We start from the raw sequence: 15,150 nt of genomic DNA on the forward strand, positions 1-15,150 counted from the left end.
GGTGCTTTATCTATTTCTCCTATCACTTCTTTCATATTGTACAAAGTTACTCGTCTTTGTTCTTCTGTTTGAGAGATGGTGTCGCACTTTCATCCTAGGATTTCTGGTTTGGATTTGAAGATATGCACAGACTTAAGTATTGGCTTTCTTGACTATGTGAAGGATTTTGTTGGAGAGAATAACTTTTGCCAATGATGCTGAGTGCAATGGTGGCAGCAGGCATCCGCAGTGCTTGAAATCATAGGTTTTAGTGGCCATACTTCTAACAGAAACTGCCTTCTTGGGTTCTTCACTTTTAGTGGGTTTCATTAAGCTCCATGAGCGTTCACGATGATGCTTTCTTACTGATTTTATTTCACCTCTGGTAATTATCCATCTTTTTGTTTCTTGGCATAGAAACATCCAGCATGCAATGGTAGACGCATAGCTCTCTATGATTTAATTGTCATATTTCCAAATTGTATTCCAGGCCGTCCAATTTAGCCATAATACAGATCTGATGCCATGCTTTTTGTTGTTTGTGACAAATGCTTTTCTGTTACATTGGTTCACTATCCAACCAATATTATGTGTTACATTATCCATTGTTTGCACCTGTACTTGACTAGTGTCCAGCATGTTACAATGACAGCAGCTTTAAATTTTTCTTTCAATCTGTTGAATTATTGACACTTACCGTTCCATATCACAATTAGAAATTAGATGGCTTCGGGTTTCTGCCTCTCGAGCACAACTTTGAAATAATGGTCTTTAAATTGTTATTTATTGGTTGCTTGTAAGTAGCTGTGAGCAAAATGGGCTGGGCAGCCCACCAGGCCAAGCCGAGCTGGCCCAACTTGGGTCAAGTTTTAGGCCCTGACGGTCCCCCCCCCCACATATATATATATATAGCCACTAGAATATGAGAACTAGAGTGTGAGCTGAGATTTTGACGGGCTTTTCTTTTTTCTGTTTTCTTAAATCTGACTGTATGGATGCGATCTACATGCTTGGTTTTGAAAGGATCGGCTCGAGTCCATCCAATTGCTATACATAAGATTTTTAAGGGTTGAAAAACGGCATCTTAGAGTTTTTATAAATATTTGAGTATATAATTTTTTTTTGTAAAAAAATATGATCCAACAGTCGAGTCGATTCCTAGCAAATAGACAGTGCTGAACACATCTACATGGTCAGATTTGCAAAAAAAAGTATTGGAAATGTCTAGTTCACACCCTAGTTATCATATTTCCAGTTTTCATATTCCAGTGGTCCATATATATATATCTATATATCTATCTCTCTCTCTCTCTCTATATATATATATATAGAGAGAGAGAGTCACTAGAATATGAGAACTAGAAATATGGGCATTTCCAACATTTTTTTTTGCAAATCCAACCATGTGGATATGCTTGGCATGGTGAATTTGCTAGGAATCAACCATTGAATCGTGTATTTTCGATGAAAAGATGTGATTTTTTAATGCTTGAATATTTATGAAGGTTATGAGCCATTGATTTTAAAGTCTTAAAATTTTTTTGTTTCTGCATCAAAATAGGATGATTCAAGAGCGGATTCTTATAAAACCAATCCCTTAGATCACATCCGTACGGTTAAATTCAAGAGAAAAGAACAAAAAATACATGAAAATCATAGTTCACACATTAGTTCTCATATTTTCAGTTCTCATATTCTAGTGACTATATATATATATATATATATATATATATATATATATATATATATATATAGAGAGAGAGAGAGAGAGAGAGAGAGAGAGAGAGAGAGAGAGAGTAATGTGTATCTTCCAAACCATCTCAGACCTCTTTAAAAAACAGTCTATTTCACAAAAAATATTGTTTTTTAGTTTATCAAATTTTGGTGCAATATGTACCGTTGATTTTTATGTTTAGCTAAAAACACATCTATACATGAAAATAAACAAACTAATACATGTTTTCTACTAAACAAAGCATAGAGATCACATCTATGGGTTTAGATTAAAATAAAAACACATGCAAGTATGTTATTTAAAGACGTATGGGAGATAAATGGTCTGGAAGATACATATTACACACTCCCTCTCTCTCTCTGTATATAGAGAGATAAAGAGAGAGAGGGAAGGGGAACCATCCAACTACAAAACCACTTTTAAAAATAATATTTAAGGCATTTTTTGGCAGATCTGACCGTTCCAATGTGATCTTCATGAAAAAAAAACTAAGAACTGGCTCTTATTGCAAAGCTTTTTGATGTATAGGTTGGTTTTTTATGACTTAGAAAACTTCAAAAATTTTCAAAGTGTTGATTTTTAGCACATTATAAAATCCTATGTACACATTGAAAAGAATTGCTATAAGAGCCTGTTCTTACATTTTTTACCATGGAGATCACACCGGTTGGATTTGCCAAAAAAAAAAACCACTTCTAAAATTGATTTTTGGAACTGGTTTGTGTGGTTTGTCCCTTCCTTTGGTTGGGCGTTATCTCTTCCCATATATATATATATATATATATATATATATATATATATATATATATATATATATATATATATATATATATATATATATGAGCGAGAGTTCTGGATTCTAGAACTAAGTTTTGGGTGTGACCCTGCATGAGCCGTTGACCAATGTGCCAGTGGGGTGGGTATCTTCGGGTTTGGGTTACTCTAAATTCTAAAACTTGTCAGGCTAAGGCTAGATGATGCTCAAGTTGGGTTAGCCAGGCTCCTTGCTCACCCCTGCTTGTTCTACAATGCTGGAAGGACATGTCCTTTTTGTGTTCTCTGAGGCTTCTCAACATGTATCATTGAAGAGATTATGTAATATGAAATATCATTAGCTTAGAGCAGTTGAGGGATTGCTACACCGAGTCTTCTACACAGATGTTTCTTATTTACCAAGTTCTATTATTACTACTTGCTTAGTTGTGTACTTGTGTGCAATACTTCTAGCCGATCACGCTTTTGGTTTTAAAGCAGGATGATAAATGGGGAAAAAGAAGAGATTGCAGGAGTCATCCCCTTATTTTTGGCACCACTGTGGTGTAAACATGAAAACCGCATGTGTCACTATTATCATCACATCCTACCATCGTGCACGGTCCGATGCCTACCATTGATATCATTGTTCAAAGAACTGAAATAGCGTGGCATGTATTGCATATATCCATCAACGAAGTTGTGCAGTTTTTAGAGATACCAAGAAAGGAAGATCTATAATATACAGGCGTAATGCAACGGCCTGAATACCATACTTGCTTGATGGGGCTCTTTATTATCATGGTCTTGATGTGCTCCACCAGATCCTTCTTGATAGTGATAGATGTGAGGCCATGGACTTGCTATACATGGCTGGAGTTAGGTTGAGACTACAATAAATCATGTTTATGTTTATCCTGGTGCAATCATTGTCATCATCGTACAATCCATATTAAATTCATAAGTTAGAAAATCAAGTTTCATATCAAAGCAGTAGATTCAAGACATGTTTTTTGGTGTACAAATCACTGTAAACAGACGAGAGAGAAAGAGACGTAGATTTTTTTAATTTTCTTACAATATCCATGCATGTTTTCTTTTTTTGTCGCGAGGAAAGTGCTCGGGGGTAAGCACTCTCCCCCCCTTTTTATTGAAGGTATGTACATCTAAAAATGTGGTCACACTTTACATCATGATATTGTCTTCAGACTTAAATATCCCCTCACTCCGGAGGCCTATTCCTCCATTGGATCCCAAATGACAAAAATACAAAAGGCAAGTATGAAGATCAGGAACTAAATCCAAAACTCTAATCTGAGGGGCAAAATCCTTAACCCTGCATAATCCTATTATCACCTCTCTACTACCAAAACAAGCAGCCTTCCACCAGTTCCTGCTCTCTCAGTTAGAGCAGCTAACCCATATGATCCGAGCTGCCAAGTTCAGATAACCCAAAACGAACTCTCAATTCCAGTTCTGGAACAAAAATATCCCACTGACTAGTGAAAACAAACAGAGATCATGTCAGAGGAATGACACATCAAAACAGTGAACAAGCTCATTGTGAGCCATATATTTTAAATCATACGGATGCCGTCCATCCAAAACAGAAACATCGAAAAAAAAAGAGTGGTGCCCATCCAAGCGATAGACATCTCATTTGTACAGGTTCTGGATGCCGTTCATCTTGAGATCAATGGCATCCAGAAGTTCTCTGACAGAATACCATCAGAGCACACTCTGACCTGATCCCATATCTCAAAACAAAAGACATGAGGTGGCTCAAAGACGTTAAATTTAGGCTTTTTTATGAGAACGGACATTCGTGATGCACCTACCTTGGATATCATGTTTTTAAGTTGAGTTTTTTCTGGCACTGAGCACTAGAATGTTGATTGGAGCTCGCACCAATTACAGGCATTAGGAGAAATCATCTTATTGATTGATACAATCACATGATATATTTGCCTGTTTCCAAGACCATAACACGAGCTTAACTTGATAATCTCATTGTCTGAGACTCTGAAGCCACAGAAGAGTTGCCATTTTAAAGGTTCATAATTTTTTTTGCCAGGCCAAGTGAAAACCCCACATCACTGACAGCACAGTGGCTGGCATCCAGTTGGTAAAACCCTTGAGGTCCCCCCTACCCATCGGGGAGTACACCCAGCTTTAACCTTGCTGCAAGGGATGCATGCTCCCTGTGGGTTTTAAATTTGTGACACCCCCACCGACTTGGTGACATTTACAAGTCGCCCCTACTAGATGAGACCTTTAAATGATTTAGCAGCAATACAAAAGCACACTCTTACCTTTCAACAGTGTTTTTCGCCGAACAGATTCACAATCACTGGTAAACCTACAATTTTACAAATAACATAAGAAACTTTAACCTACTTTTGTTTTAAGACACCATTAAGCTTGGGAGGTTAGTAATTAATCAATGGACACAAAGCAGGTCGGATCTCATGCAAGGGCCTCTGAAAGATGGAGGCAGAATTTGCTTCTTGTACAGCAGGATATAGAGTACGAGAGAGAAAGGGGGGTAAATGTACCCGCCATTTTTTTTTCTCCAAAAAGTGACGTGAATGTCACCTTTAAACAGGAATTCATTTTTCTTTTTTCACCCGGTGACCCTGATTCTGTATTTTTCTGTTTCTTCATGTACAGAAGAAATACAAGAATGGAACTTTTGGTTTTCCTATACCTTACAGTGTCAATATATCACAACCCGCAGCAGTCCTGGCTGTGGCTCACTGTACTCCAGACGCTCTTCTTCAAGCAGGTACCTTTCAACTGCTGTTGGCAGCCTTGCAAGTGTACGGGATCCTTTTGTGTGGTGCCCTGTTCCTACACAGATGTACACTTGCAGGCGTTGAGATGCTGATCTTGCAGTGTTTCTAGCGATGCTCAGCTCGCGCTTCAGTACATGCAGGGCTTCACTAACATGCAAACCGTGCAGATCAATCAACCTCTCCTGGCCTTTTGCATAACCCTGGGGGTTAGATGCAGATGGATTCCTGTATCAAATAAACAGTAAGCCTCTTAATTAATGGTGGGGGGGAAGGGAAGGACCATCATGTGACCAACCTCTGCCGGAAAATTGATTCTCTAGCTTTCCCATGAGCTGCCTTCATATGCATATTGTGTAGTTGCCCTTTTATGCTCAGCTCCTTAGCCAAGGCCTTGTTTCCAATAAGATAAGCCTGCCTTGCCTGCCAAAGTACACATCAGAATGTATAATGAAAAGTTACTTCATAGCAATTTCAAAACTTTGATTTGTTAAGTGGAATATAATTAGTTTTCACTAGAATGAAATTGTGGTCCCAGTAAAAGTGATTACTTTTAGTTGGTAAATATGCACTTGAAGGATATAAACGGCACCATCAACCAAGTATACACTCCAAAATGTCCAGAAATCTATGTTACTGCAACACGGCACCCAAGGTGCCGTACCCATGTCAACACGGGTACTGGTACCTGGACAAGGCATTTGCCATGTCCTATATTATATTTTAAATATATAATATATATTTTCAGCATATTTTAGATATATAATATATATTTTCAGTATATTTTAGATATATAATATATATTTTGCATGTCCCTGTACCCATATTTTTTGGAATTGCCATGTCGTACCCTCCGTACCCGTACCCAGGTGACAGCCAGAAATACATTTATAGAGACAACCACTCAATTATATTGAAATGCTTGGAAAAATACATCTTGTGCAACTCTCACAGGTTGGACTACATGCATCCTGTGAGAATTCCCTCTGGCTGGAAAGATGGTGCATTAAGTTGAATCCTGAAATGGAAAATCACTATCCTTGCTGCACGATCATAGAGTTGTGGTTGTGGATCAATATTGGTGAGTGTCACACTTTGCCGGATGAGTTATGATAAGATCGGTATGGAAACACTAACATAACAAATCATGAACCATTTCCTAAAGGGCCCCTTGTTTCAAGGGTGGTGCCTTTCATATGAAAGGCCCACCTTTCGAAACAACACTGACTGGTGACGTAAACACCTTCCGAGAGGGAATGTGTGAAGGGTCTTCTGTAGGAAAGGACTTTTATAGGAAATGAGCTGTGCGACCCACATTAGTGGGCATATGGGTGTTTGTTTCATCCATGACGGGAAACAACCCATTTCTGGAAATGGGTTGTTTTTCATGTAACAAATGAGCCATAAAAAAAGGACAGGAAAAGAAACAAAAGGATTTGTGACCTATTCAACTAAGCATGTGTAAAATGATTGTTGTCCACTAGCTCTTGCTATCAGTCAACAAAGATGTCAGATATCTGACATAAATAAGAGTCGATGAATTCCATCAAAGTCTTAGCAAACAAGTCTCGCATAATAATTACCTGTTCAAAGTATGAATTGCGGATGCGTGCATGATCTCGAGCTTCTTCTCTAAGTTCTGAATACATATTGGCTGCCAGCCATCCCAAATGTCAGCATGTGCAGATGCAAACCATAAGTTAAATAACCCCTTAAGCTAACTTCGAAAAAAAAAAAGACGAAAAAGATGCTATTCATGATTATTACCCACTGCATCTCCAGTCTCAAGCCAGACAGGAGCTGACCGTGCTGTGCCATAATTCAGCAGCCTATCACCATTTAGAGATCTACCATTTCCAGTGTAGGAGCCAGCTAGAAGCTGTGAACCCCTACTTGTCCCTATACTTGTATCTGTTGAACCCTTTTTTTCATACTTCCAATTACCAGATTCAGATGAGGCTAGTTTACGCACTGCTGAAGCAAAATCTGTTGCATTTCTAGATGTACCAGAAAAAATTGATTTTCCAAAAAGGAAACTCTCATTGTCACTTGATCTATAAGGATTGACAGCTTGCACAAGATCATCCCCTGCATACTTGGGTAGGCCGTTCTGAGAATCTGCCACAGGAAGTGCAGGGAAGTCCAGAGAACTAAGGTTTGGAGCTGACAAGGTTTTTGAACTGATGCTCTGATTAAGCCCAGAATCTACCTGAAGCTGCAAATTGTACACGAGAAGAAAAAAGAAAGGAAAACACAAATCTAAATTAGCAATATCTTCATAGCCGTACAGAGGAAAGCCAGAACTAACCAAGTTGAGTACACAATGAGAGAGTTGACGAGGCTTATCAAATACTACCCTTCGGAAGCCATATATCTGAGATGGCAAAGCATCTCTGATGTACCACTGATAAACAATATGCACAAAAGCAAAAAGCAGAAGCAATAAGGGATGAGCAAATGCTCCAATAAAATCATAAATCAATAGTCACTTTCCCATTTTTGTTACCCACCTTTGTCATATCACTATTAAAATTCAAGGGTACATCTCGTTTAGGCAGTTTATATAAAATTCATTACCATATTTTCTTTCTTTTTTGTTTCATTTTTGACAGCTATCCAGAATTCGTGCCAATAAAATCCTAAATGACTGTTTTCGCAGGCCACACATTGATCATAGCCAGATCCGACATTTTACAACTGCACTGAGCCTGGACTGTACACACATATGCTTACGGGTTTGGGCCTGGATCATAGTCGCATATGGTTCTTGCAGTTCCAGATGCAAGTTGGGCCATTCCATTGCCAGATCTGGATCCAGCTAGTGACACCCATCAGAACTAGATCCAAACTGCTGTCGAATCAGACCTGAATTGGTCCTACATCCAGTTGTTTGGGTCTTGGCTGGGTCAAAATGTGAACATGAATAGATAAGGCACTTGAATAAATGCCACAAGCCAATTCAATGAAATGAAAAGATTTTGGCACTATTTTACATATGCTTGCATATAAACTGGAAATAGATAATTTACAAATCCAATTTAGGGTATTCATGCATGAACAATTAGCTCTTGCAGAGAGTCACCAACTTTCATACCTCAAGTTGTGTAAGCATCTCAATAGTCAAGCTCAAATCACATCCATTAGTATAGTAAACCTCTGCCAAGCTTTCAGCAGCAAAACCAGGAAATTCTTTAGCCAAGACTTCCACATGGCTAGCCACAATGTCATCAAGCCCCACCCGTTCAGATGAAAACTCATTCAGGAAACTAGCATTTGAATCTCCATCGAAAGCATGCCCTTCCCTTCCATTGCCCAAATGCTGATCACCATTCAGTAACTGCTTGTCCCATGGGTTTGTTGGCAAAGTCAAAAAAGCTGATGGTGACTGCTCTTCTCCATATGGAGGAACATAGAAAATCATATTGTCATTTGAACTCACATCACCAACACCATGAGAAGAAATTTCTTGTGACTTGTTCAACAACTGAATGCCACTCATTGACGAAGAAAACCTTGTTAGATCAATGCCATCGTGCAAGGACATACCAGAAAGTGAGATATCACTCGGTCCTGGCTGCTCATTTCCAGCCATAAACTTGAAATCTGGAGTAATATCATCAGGAAGCTGATGACACCAGTACTGGTGGGCCTCTTCATCTGAATTATTTGAAATAGTAGAATCTGCCCGATCTAAGATTGCCTTGCCCGAGCTATCAGAAACATCAACTCTTAGAACCTCAGGTAAATTGCTACTTTCAGAAGAAGCCCTAAGAGCAGAAGGAACAAACTCTACAGCATTTGGATTCAATGTTGTGGTCTTGTTAAATGTATTCAGCTTTGTACTCTTGGTACTTTGAAGATCTTTGGGAGACAAATTCATCTTTAATCCTAAATTTAATATAAGACTGTATTGCAAATACAATAACAAAAAAAACCCTCCTGAAAGGGTAAGATGAAGCAGCCACGAACTGTTACCCTAAGCCTGAAAAATAAACACCAAAATTACCACAATCAGTCCAATACACTAAGCAGACGGAATTTGCAATGCCACAGTTCTAACATGGCAAATCAAATGAAAACACAATTGGGTACATCTTTGGGAAATGCGCAAAATGCTTAGAAAATTGAGTGACAGTTCCAAAAGCATTATGCCACCATTTTCGGAAATTTTGAAACCAACAGGAATGAAGTCCTGTCTAGGGTGGGTTTGGGGCAATCTTGTCAATAGATAATCTTGGCAGTTACCAATATTCAGAAATGGATGTGGCTTTTTCCAAAACTTGTGTCACAAGGATTAGTGGAGGTCTTCAATCAGTTGTACTTCAAGAAATAACTACTTCCACAGATTAAATGAAAAGGAACTTTGCTTTCTTTTCAAGAAAAGAAAAGAATGAACATAGTCTTCCTTTAAGGGTGAGTTTGGATTTAGGGTTGACCAGAAAAATCAGACCCAACAAGGCAGAGTAGAAAGCTATGGGACCTAGAGTATCATTGTAATCACTGCCAACACAAATGGTAAAACTAATTACCATGGTGAAGGCTTATATGTATCTTTTGACATTAGGAATTTGCGAGAAACCATTGAAGTTGGATTCTAGCAGAACACCACCACCCAAAATTTGTGGGGCCTGGTGAGAAACTCATAGGAATTCTCACCTCTCTATTTTCCTTTTTTCCTGATAAGCAAGCAATTCTCACCTCCATTAAATGGTTTTCTCTTTCAAGTGTGGTAGTATCTATGAATCCATGCATGGATACTGCAGAAGTACAATCTTCTTATTATGAGTGAGCAATAGGCCTTGAGCAAATCTCGACAACCACCGGAGGACTTAATGTAACCTTCACAACCTTTCTTATTTACATGCCTGAAGGGAATTTAGAGACTTTAGACAGCTTGAATCAGAGTGCAAAAATTTTGGCTAGATTGTGGCAGGTGAAGGAACATGTATTTCCTTCTATTACTAGAAGCATAGATAAGCTTGTGGTTGCAGCGCTGTATGTGAAAGAAAACACCAATATAATCCTTGCTGGACTTTTAAAAAAATAAACGAAAATTACACTACATAGATTGCTGATTATGAATAAAATGTAGAGGATAATTTTCTGTTACTTATTCAACCTACACAAGACTTATGCTCCCAAACAGGTTTATCTAGTTGTTGAAGTTGAAAATTCTGCTTGTAGGGTGGCTGATGTTGAGCTCAGATAAAAAAATTGACAAAATTGTTTCATAATAATCAATTAAGCAGGAGTTTAAAACTGATATAACATGGATGATGCAGAAAGAACAAGGGAAATTTAGGGAGATTTGGACATCACAAGGCAGCGAGGCTACTGTGTTTTATTTCAAGAAAGAAACACAAGGCCCATATCCGTTACAAAGTTTGCTTAAGAAAATTGGGATTTGCACTATGTCTTTCAAACCACTGCCCTGTAAACCTTAGCCAGTGATACAGCAGTCACAACGTTCAACAGTATCTGAAATTAACCCAACATAGATGTTACCAGATTAACTGAGTGTCTCACAAGAAGGAAAAAATACTAATGGCAACCCATCCTTTATACCACATACAATGTCCGCATATCTTCTAACAGAGCAAAAACATGACTATGAGTGGCCAAAACAATGATTAACAGCTAATCACAAATTATTAGCATCAGTCAGGAATCATAACAAAAACCCAATAATTCTTACGTATTATAACGCGACAATCCGTACAACCTAAAACTTCCAACAAAATAGAAAAATATCATATCACCAAAGTAAAAAAAAACAATCTTAACAGCACATCACACCACAACAACAAGAAGACGACGACGACGACAACTACTGAAGAAAACTTTAAGATCGACATGAACACACAGCAATCAATCCGACACCATACCATGAAAACTCGAAAAATTAGAACCAAAACAGAAAAAATTACTTATGAATCTACCCGAGACGGGCACAAAAAACAAACAGAACCAGGAAAGGAAGCTTCTGCATCGGATCGTAGGGGTGTACGACGCCGGCGAACGATAGAAATTAGAGAAGAAAGAGCTATCGGAAGAAGAGGGCTCGGATGAGAGAGAGAGAGAGAGAGAGAGAGAGAGAGAGAGAGAGAGAGAGAGAGACCTTTCCGAAGCTCAATCAGAGACGAGATTGCCGCGAATACGAGCGAAGGGAGAACGTCCATCAGAAATTCACCAAAAAAAAGGAAAAAAATCGAATAAATTAAGAGAGATCGCTTAAGATTCAAACCCTACATCGTTATTGCCTCCACTAAAAATCCCCGAGATTTTCTTTTTTTCTTTTTCCCCCCTTCTTTAGAAAACCCTTCTCCCTTCTCCCCACCACCACAGGAAAACGAAAAGGCTTCACAAGAAAAACCTCATCCTCTTCCCCTCATCTCACTCGTTTAATAAATAACGCAAGACCCTAATCGACCAGTATTTATGTATTCCATTTTCCTAATGCGCCCAGGTTCTCAAAATGCACACGGTTGAAGCCAAAATTTCAGGAACACCACCGTCCGCCGAAGTCCTTCAAGTTATCAGAATACCCTTATGAATAAATAAAATGACAAAACAACCTCAGCGCTTAATCAGGGCAAGCTGGTGTCAACAGCCAACTCGTTTCGTTAAAAGCTTTGCTGGAACGTGCGTGGTTCTCTTGGTTAACGATTGATACAAAATCAGCCACCGGATTGGCAAAACTATACTACAATTACACTACAAAAATTAAATATTTAATTAATTAAAAAAATAACATGAGAACAAAGATACGAAAAAGAAGAAGTTATAAACTAATTTCACCATGCCTCATTGAATTTATAAGAAAACCCTAAACTCAATAATGCATGAACTCAAAGAGTTGTCCTTTGCATGGATAGTGGGATGAGGCGAGGCAGGGCCCCATTTCTCCAATCTTTGGCTGCCGCTGCCGCTGCCGCTGCCGCTGCCGCTGCCACTGCCGCTGCCGCTGCCGCTGGAGAAAGGAGAAACCAGAAATGAGAACTCACACAACTCATTAGAAAAAGGAAAAAATAAATTAGCTAAAGGATTTTAAGTTAGGATTATATATATATATATATATGATTTTATACTATATATAAAAGTATAATAGTAATTTCCTTAATGAAGATCACCGATAGGGCAAAGTGAGGCGGGACGTGAGCAAGAGTAAGTTCATTTCTGCTTCCATCCCTGCATAGGTTTTGATTTTAACCTTCATCCCCGCTCCATTCTTCACTTCATATCCTCCCGTCCTGGTCCAAACAGTGCATGACGGGGCAAGATCCATTCTCCCCCGGGTCCGCCTTGATCCACTGCCTTCCCTAGGTCATCTTTGATTATTGATTATGAGGGTGGTTTTTCTATGTAAATATAAAAAAAATAAAAATAAATGAACTCAAAATCCATTGAATCTTGTATTTGAATTGTTTTTTTGACCTCTCGTTCTCCGATGACCTTCTAGTTATCAGTACAAAATAATGGAGGAGCCTTGAGGATATGTGGGTTAACCTTTTCAGGCTTTCGGGTGGGGTGGTAGTTATCTGACCCAAGCCTGATACTAGGGATGGCAGTGGGGCGGGGGACAAGGTTTCCACCCCCGCCCCGCCTCCGCGGCGGGGATGGATTTTATCCTCCACCCCCGCCTCCATCCCCGTTTCATACCCGGTCCAAACGAGGATGAGGCGGGGCGGGGCGGGGATATTGCGGGGAAAAGTGGTTGGGGCGGGGATGAGGCGGGGACGGGGCGGGGAAAAGTGCACGTCCACCCCCGCCCCGCCTCCGTGGCGGGGATGGATTTTATCCTCCACCCCCGCCTCCATCCCCGTTTCATACCCTTCATCCCCGGTCCAAACGGGGCGAGGCGGGGCAGGGCCCCTCTTTCCCCCGGTCCACTGCCATCCCTACCTGATACCTATACTTCATCTTTGAATCGATTATTTTTTAATAAATGTGAAAGTTATTTAAAAATAATTTTAAATTAACAAACGTAATATTTTTTAATTATTTTATGGCCTATTTAGAATGATTCACTTGAGTATCGTTATCTGCCCGATTCACCTGAATAGTTGACCAAACGATGCAGGGTCAATACCGATACAGACAACATTGGTCAGGCCTAGCTGCTAGAGTTAGGTGTCAATTCGTTTGGTTAAAAGTTTGCTTGAATGGGCTTAGTTTTGGTTAATAATTGATGCATTTTTTACATCATATTCGCAAAACTACACCATGATTATACTACAAAAACTTAAAATTAAAATTCTGGTTGTTATGGATCGTCCATGCATCAACAATCCAAGAGTTTAAATGTTGATGTTGAATTTGATAACTAACCAGCACAAACTTAAACACCACCAAGTATATATATAGTGTTAATCTAACATTAATCTAGTTGTGTTTAGTAATAGATGAATTCAACCATAATAAAATGATTAAAATACTCTTAAAAAGTAATATTTTTGAAAATACGTTGTTACTTTTTGAGGTAAAAATGATAAATTTTATGTATTTATAAAGTTATTTTTTTGAAAAAGGTGTTTGGCTATTCAATTCTCTTAAAAATCAAAAGACCTATAATACTGAAAAAGTAGTCATGAATTTTTAACTTTTAAATATATCTTAGTCATTTTATAAGGTTTGAATGTATCAAATGCTAAACACAACTAGTTTAATATTAAATTAACTCATATATATATATATATATATATATATATATATATATATATATAAAGACTTCTCGGTAAGTAGGTGTGTAAGCTATCAATAATTTGAAAACTTCTATTCAATTTGATTCATTCGTCATGGCTAAATTGCTAAAGATCAACAGGTGGATCATGTTTTGCAACTCCAAAAAAAAAAGAAGAGTTAAAATACGAACAGTGATTGTTTTTTTTCTTAATTATTGAAAAAAATATGTCGCACATCAGAATATGGCTACCGAAATCCCATTGAACTAATAAAAATGTAAACCTTTTATAAAGTATTAGCAATATTCAATGGAACTGATTGAAAATAGCCAAAAAAGTGACGGCAGAAAGGTGTTTTTTTAACAGAAAGACTTGAACTAAGGAAGTTCAAAAGTGATGAAACTAATTAAAAAGAATACATTTATTAGTTTCAAAGACATTTTATATCATTTGTTTGGAAGGAAATAAAAAAATCAAATATAGTTTCAAAAGGTTATTTTAATAATATGATTCGTGGTATTGAACCCTATGTAAATTATATTAATTTCAAAGGAAATAAATATAATGGGTCAAAGGACCTGAATTTGACAATGCCTATTCAATTTCAACCCGAATCCGAATAGACCCGTCCATATGTTTCCATATCTAACTCATATTTGAATGTATATTTTTTGATATGATATTCTGGCTCGATCTAGTTCATATCCAAGTGATAACTTTCATCCATTTGCATCCCTACGATTCGAAGGTGTTTTGTCCATTTAAATCAATTGACACTGCTAACAATAGCATAGAGGGTTTAAAGTTGAAATACTCTTATACAGGTTTCGAACTTTTTTTATGAAGATTTATTGCATTTTTCAGTTGTAAATTTGTGTTGTTAATTTTACCATTAAACACAATCCACTGTTGATGGAAAATTCACCAATAAGAAAAAATATTTTTTTAAGATTTTAGAAAATAATTTTTATGATTTTTTTTCTCTAAAACCCACCTTCAATTTTGAAGTGATGGGATATGCCTGCTCAATATGAGTTTAGTTGTTCTCTTTCAAATGGCAACATGTAACTCTATCAAAGTTGAGATCTTTAAATTAAAAAGTTTTTTTTTTTTTTTTAAATTTTCTTGAACTCCTTAGTGCACCTGTGAGGTAGTTTTGGATGGTGAACCCACCCAAGTAAGATCAAAGACAAAAAAGATGTATATGCAT

The 15,150-nt window shown here is 37.8% G+C and overlaps 1 protein-coding gene across 4 annotated transcripts; it reads right to left on the reverse strand.

The window, feature by feature from the left end:
* Positions 1 to 4,933: 4,933 nt before the first annotated feature.
* On the reverse strand, positions 4,934 to 11,670 carry LOC149816115 (polyadenylate-binding protein-interacting protein 7-like). 4 transcript variants are annotated; one of them, XM_089988134.1, is made up of 7 exons: positions 11,378 to 11,670; positions 9,958 to 10,252; positions 8,354 to 9,241; positions 7,027 to 7,474; positions 6,843 to 6,913; positions 5,558 to 5,682; positions 4,934 to 5,487 (listed from the first exon to the last, which is right to left on the reverse strand). In XM_089988134.1, the coding sequence occupies exons 3-7, from the start codon at positions 9,137 to 9,139 to the stop codon at positions 5,184 to 5,186; spliced, it is 1,734 nt and encodes a 577-aa protein (XP_089844260.1). In that variant the 5' UTR covers positions 9,140 to 9,241; positions 9,958 to 10,252; positions 11,378 to 11,670; the 3' UTR covers positions 4,934 to 5,183. The 4 variants fall into 4 exon arrangements, with proteins under 4 accessions (XP_089844260.1, XP_089844261.1, XP_089844263.1 ...); XM_089988135.1 differs by having other exon boundaries at positions 9,958 to 10,124; positions 11,378 to 11,666; XM_089988137.1 differs by having other exon boundaries at positions 9,958 to 10,124; positions 11,509 to 11,646.
* Between the last annotated feature and the right edge of the window lie 3,480 nt (positions 11,671 to 15,150).

Source organism: Nuphar pumila, chromosome 14, assembly GCF_984573655.1.
Source record: "Nuphar pumila chromosome 14, dmNupPumi1.hap1.1, whole genome shotgun sequence".
NCBI classification, from domain to species: domain Eukaryota; kingdom Viridiplantae; phylum Streptophyta; class Magnoliopsida; order Nymphaeales; family Nymphaeaceae; genus Nuphar; species Nuphar pumila.

Excerpts from the sequence above, each read along its gene's own strand:
- LOC149816115 (XM_089988134.1), bottom strand. The coding sequence starts at position 9,139 with ATGAATTTGTCTCCCAAAGATCTTCAAAGTACCAAGAGTACAAAGCTG. Across the intron at positions 7,475-8,353 it reads AGATGCTTACACAACTTGAG|CTTCAGGTAGATTCTGGGCT; the intron begins GTATGAAAGTTG and ends TACAATTTGCAG. Across the intron at positions 5,488-5,557 it reads GAATCAATTTTCCGGCAGAG|GAATCCATCTGCATCTAACC; the intron begins GTTGGTCACATG and ends TATTTGATACAG.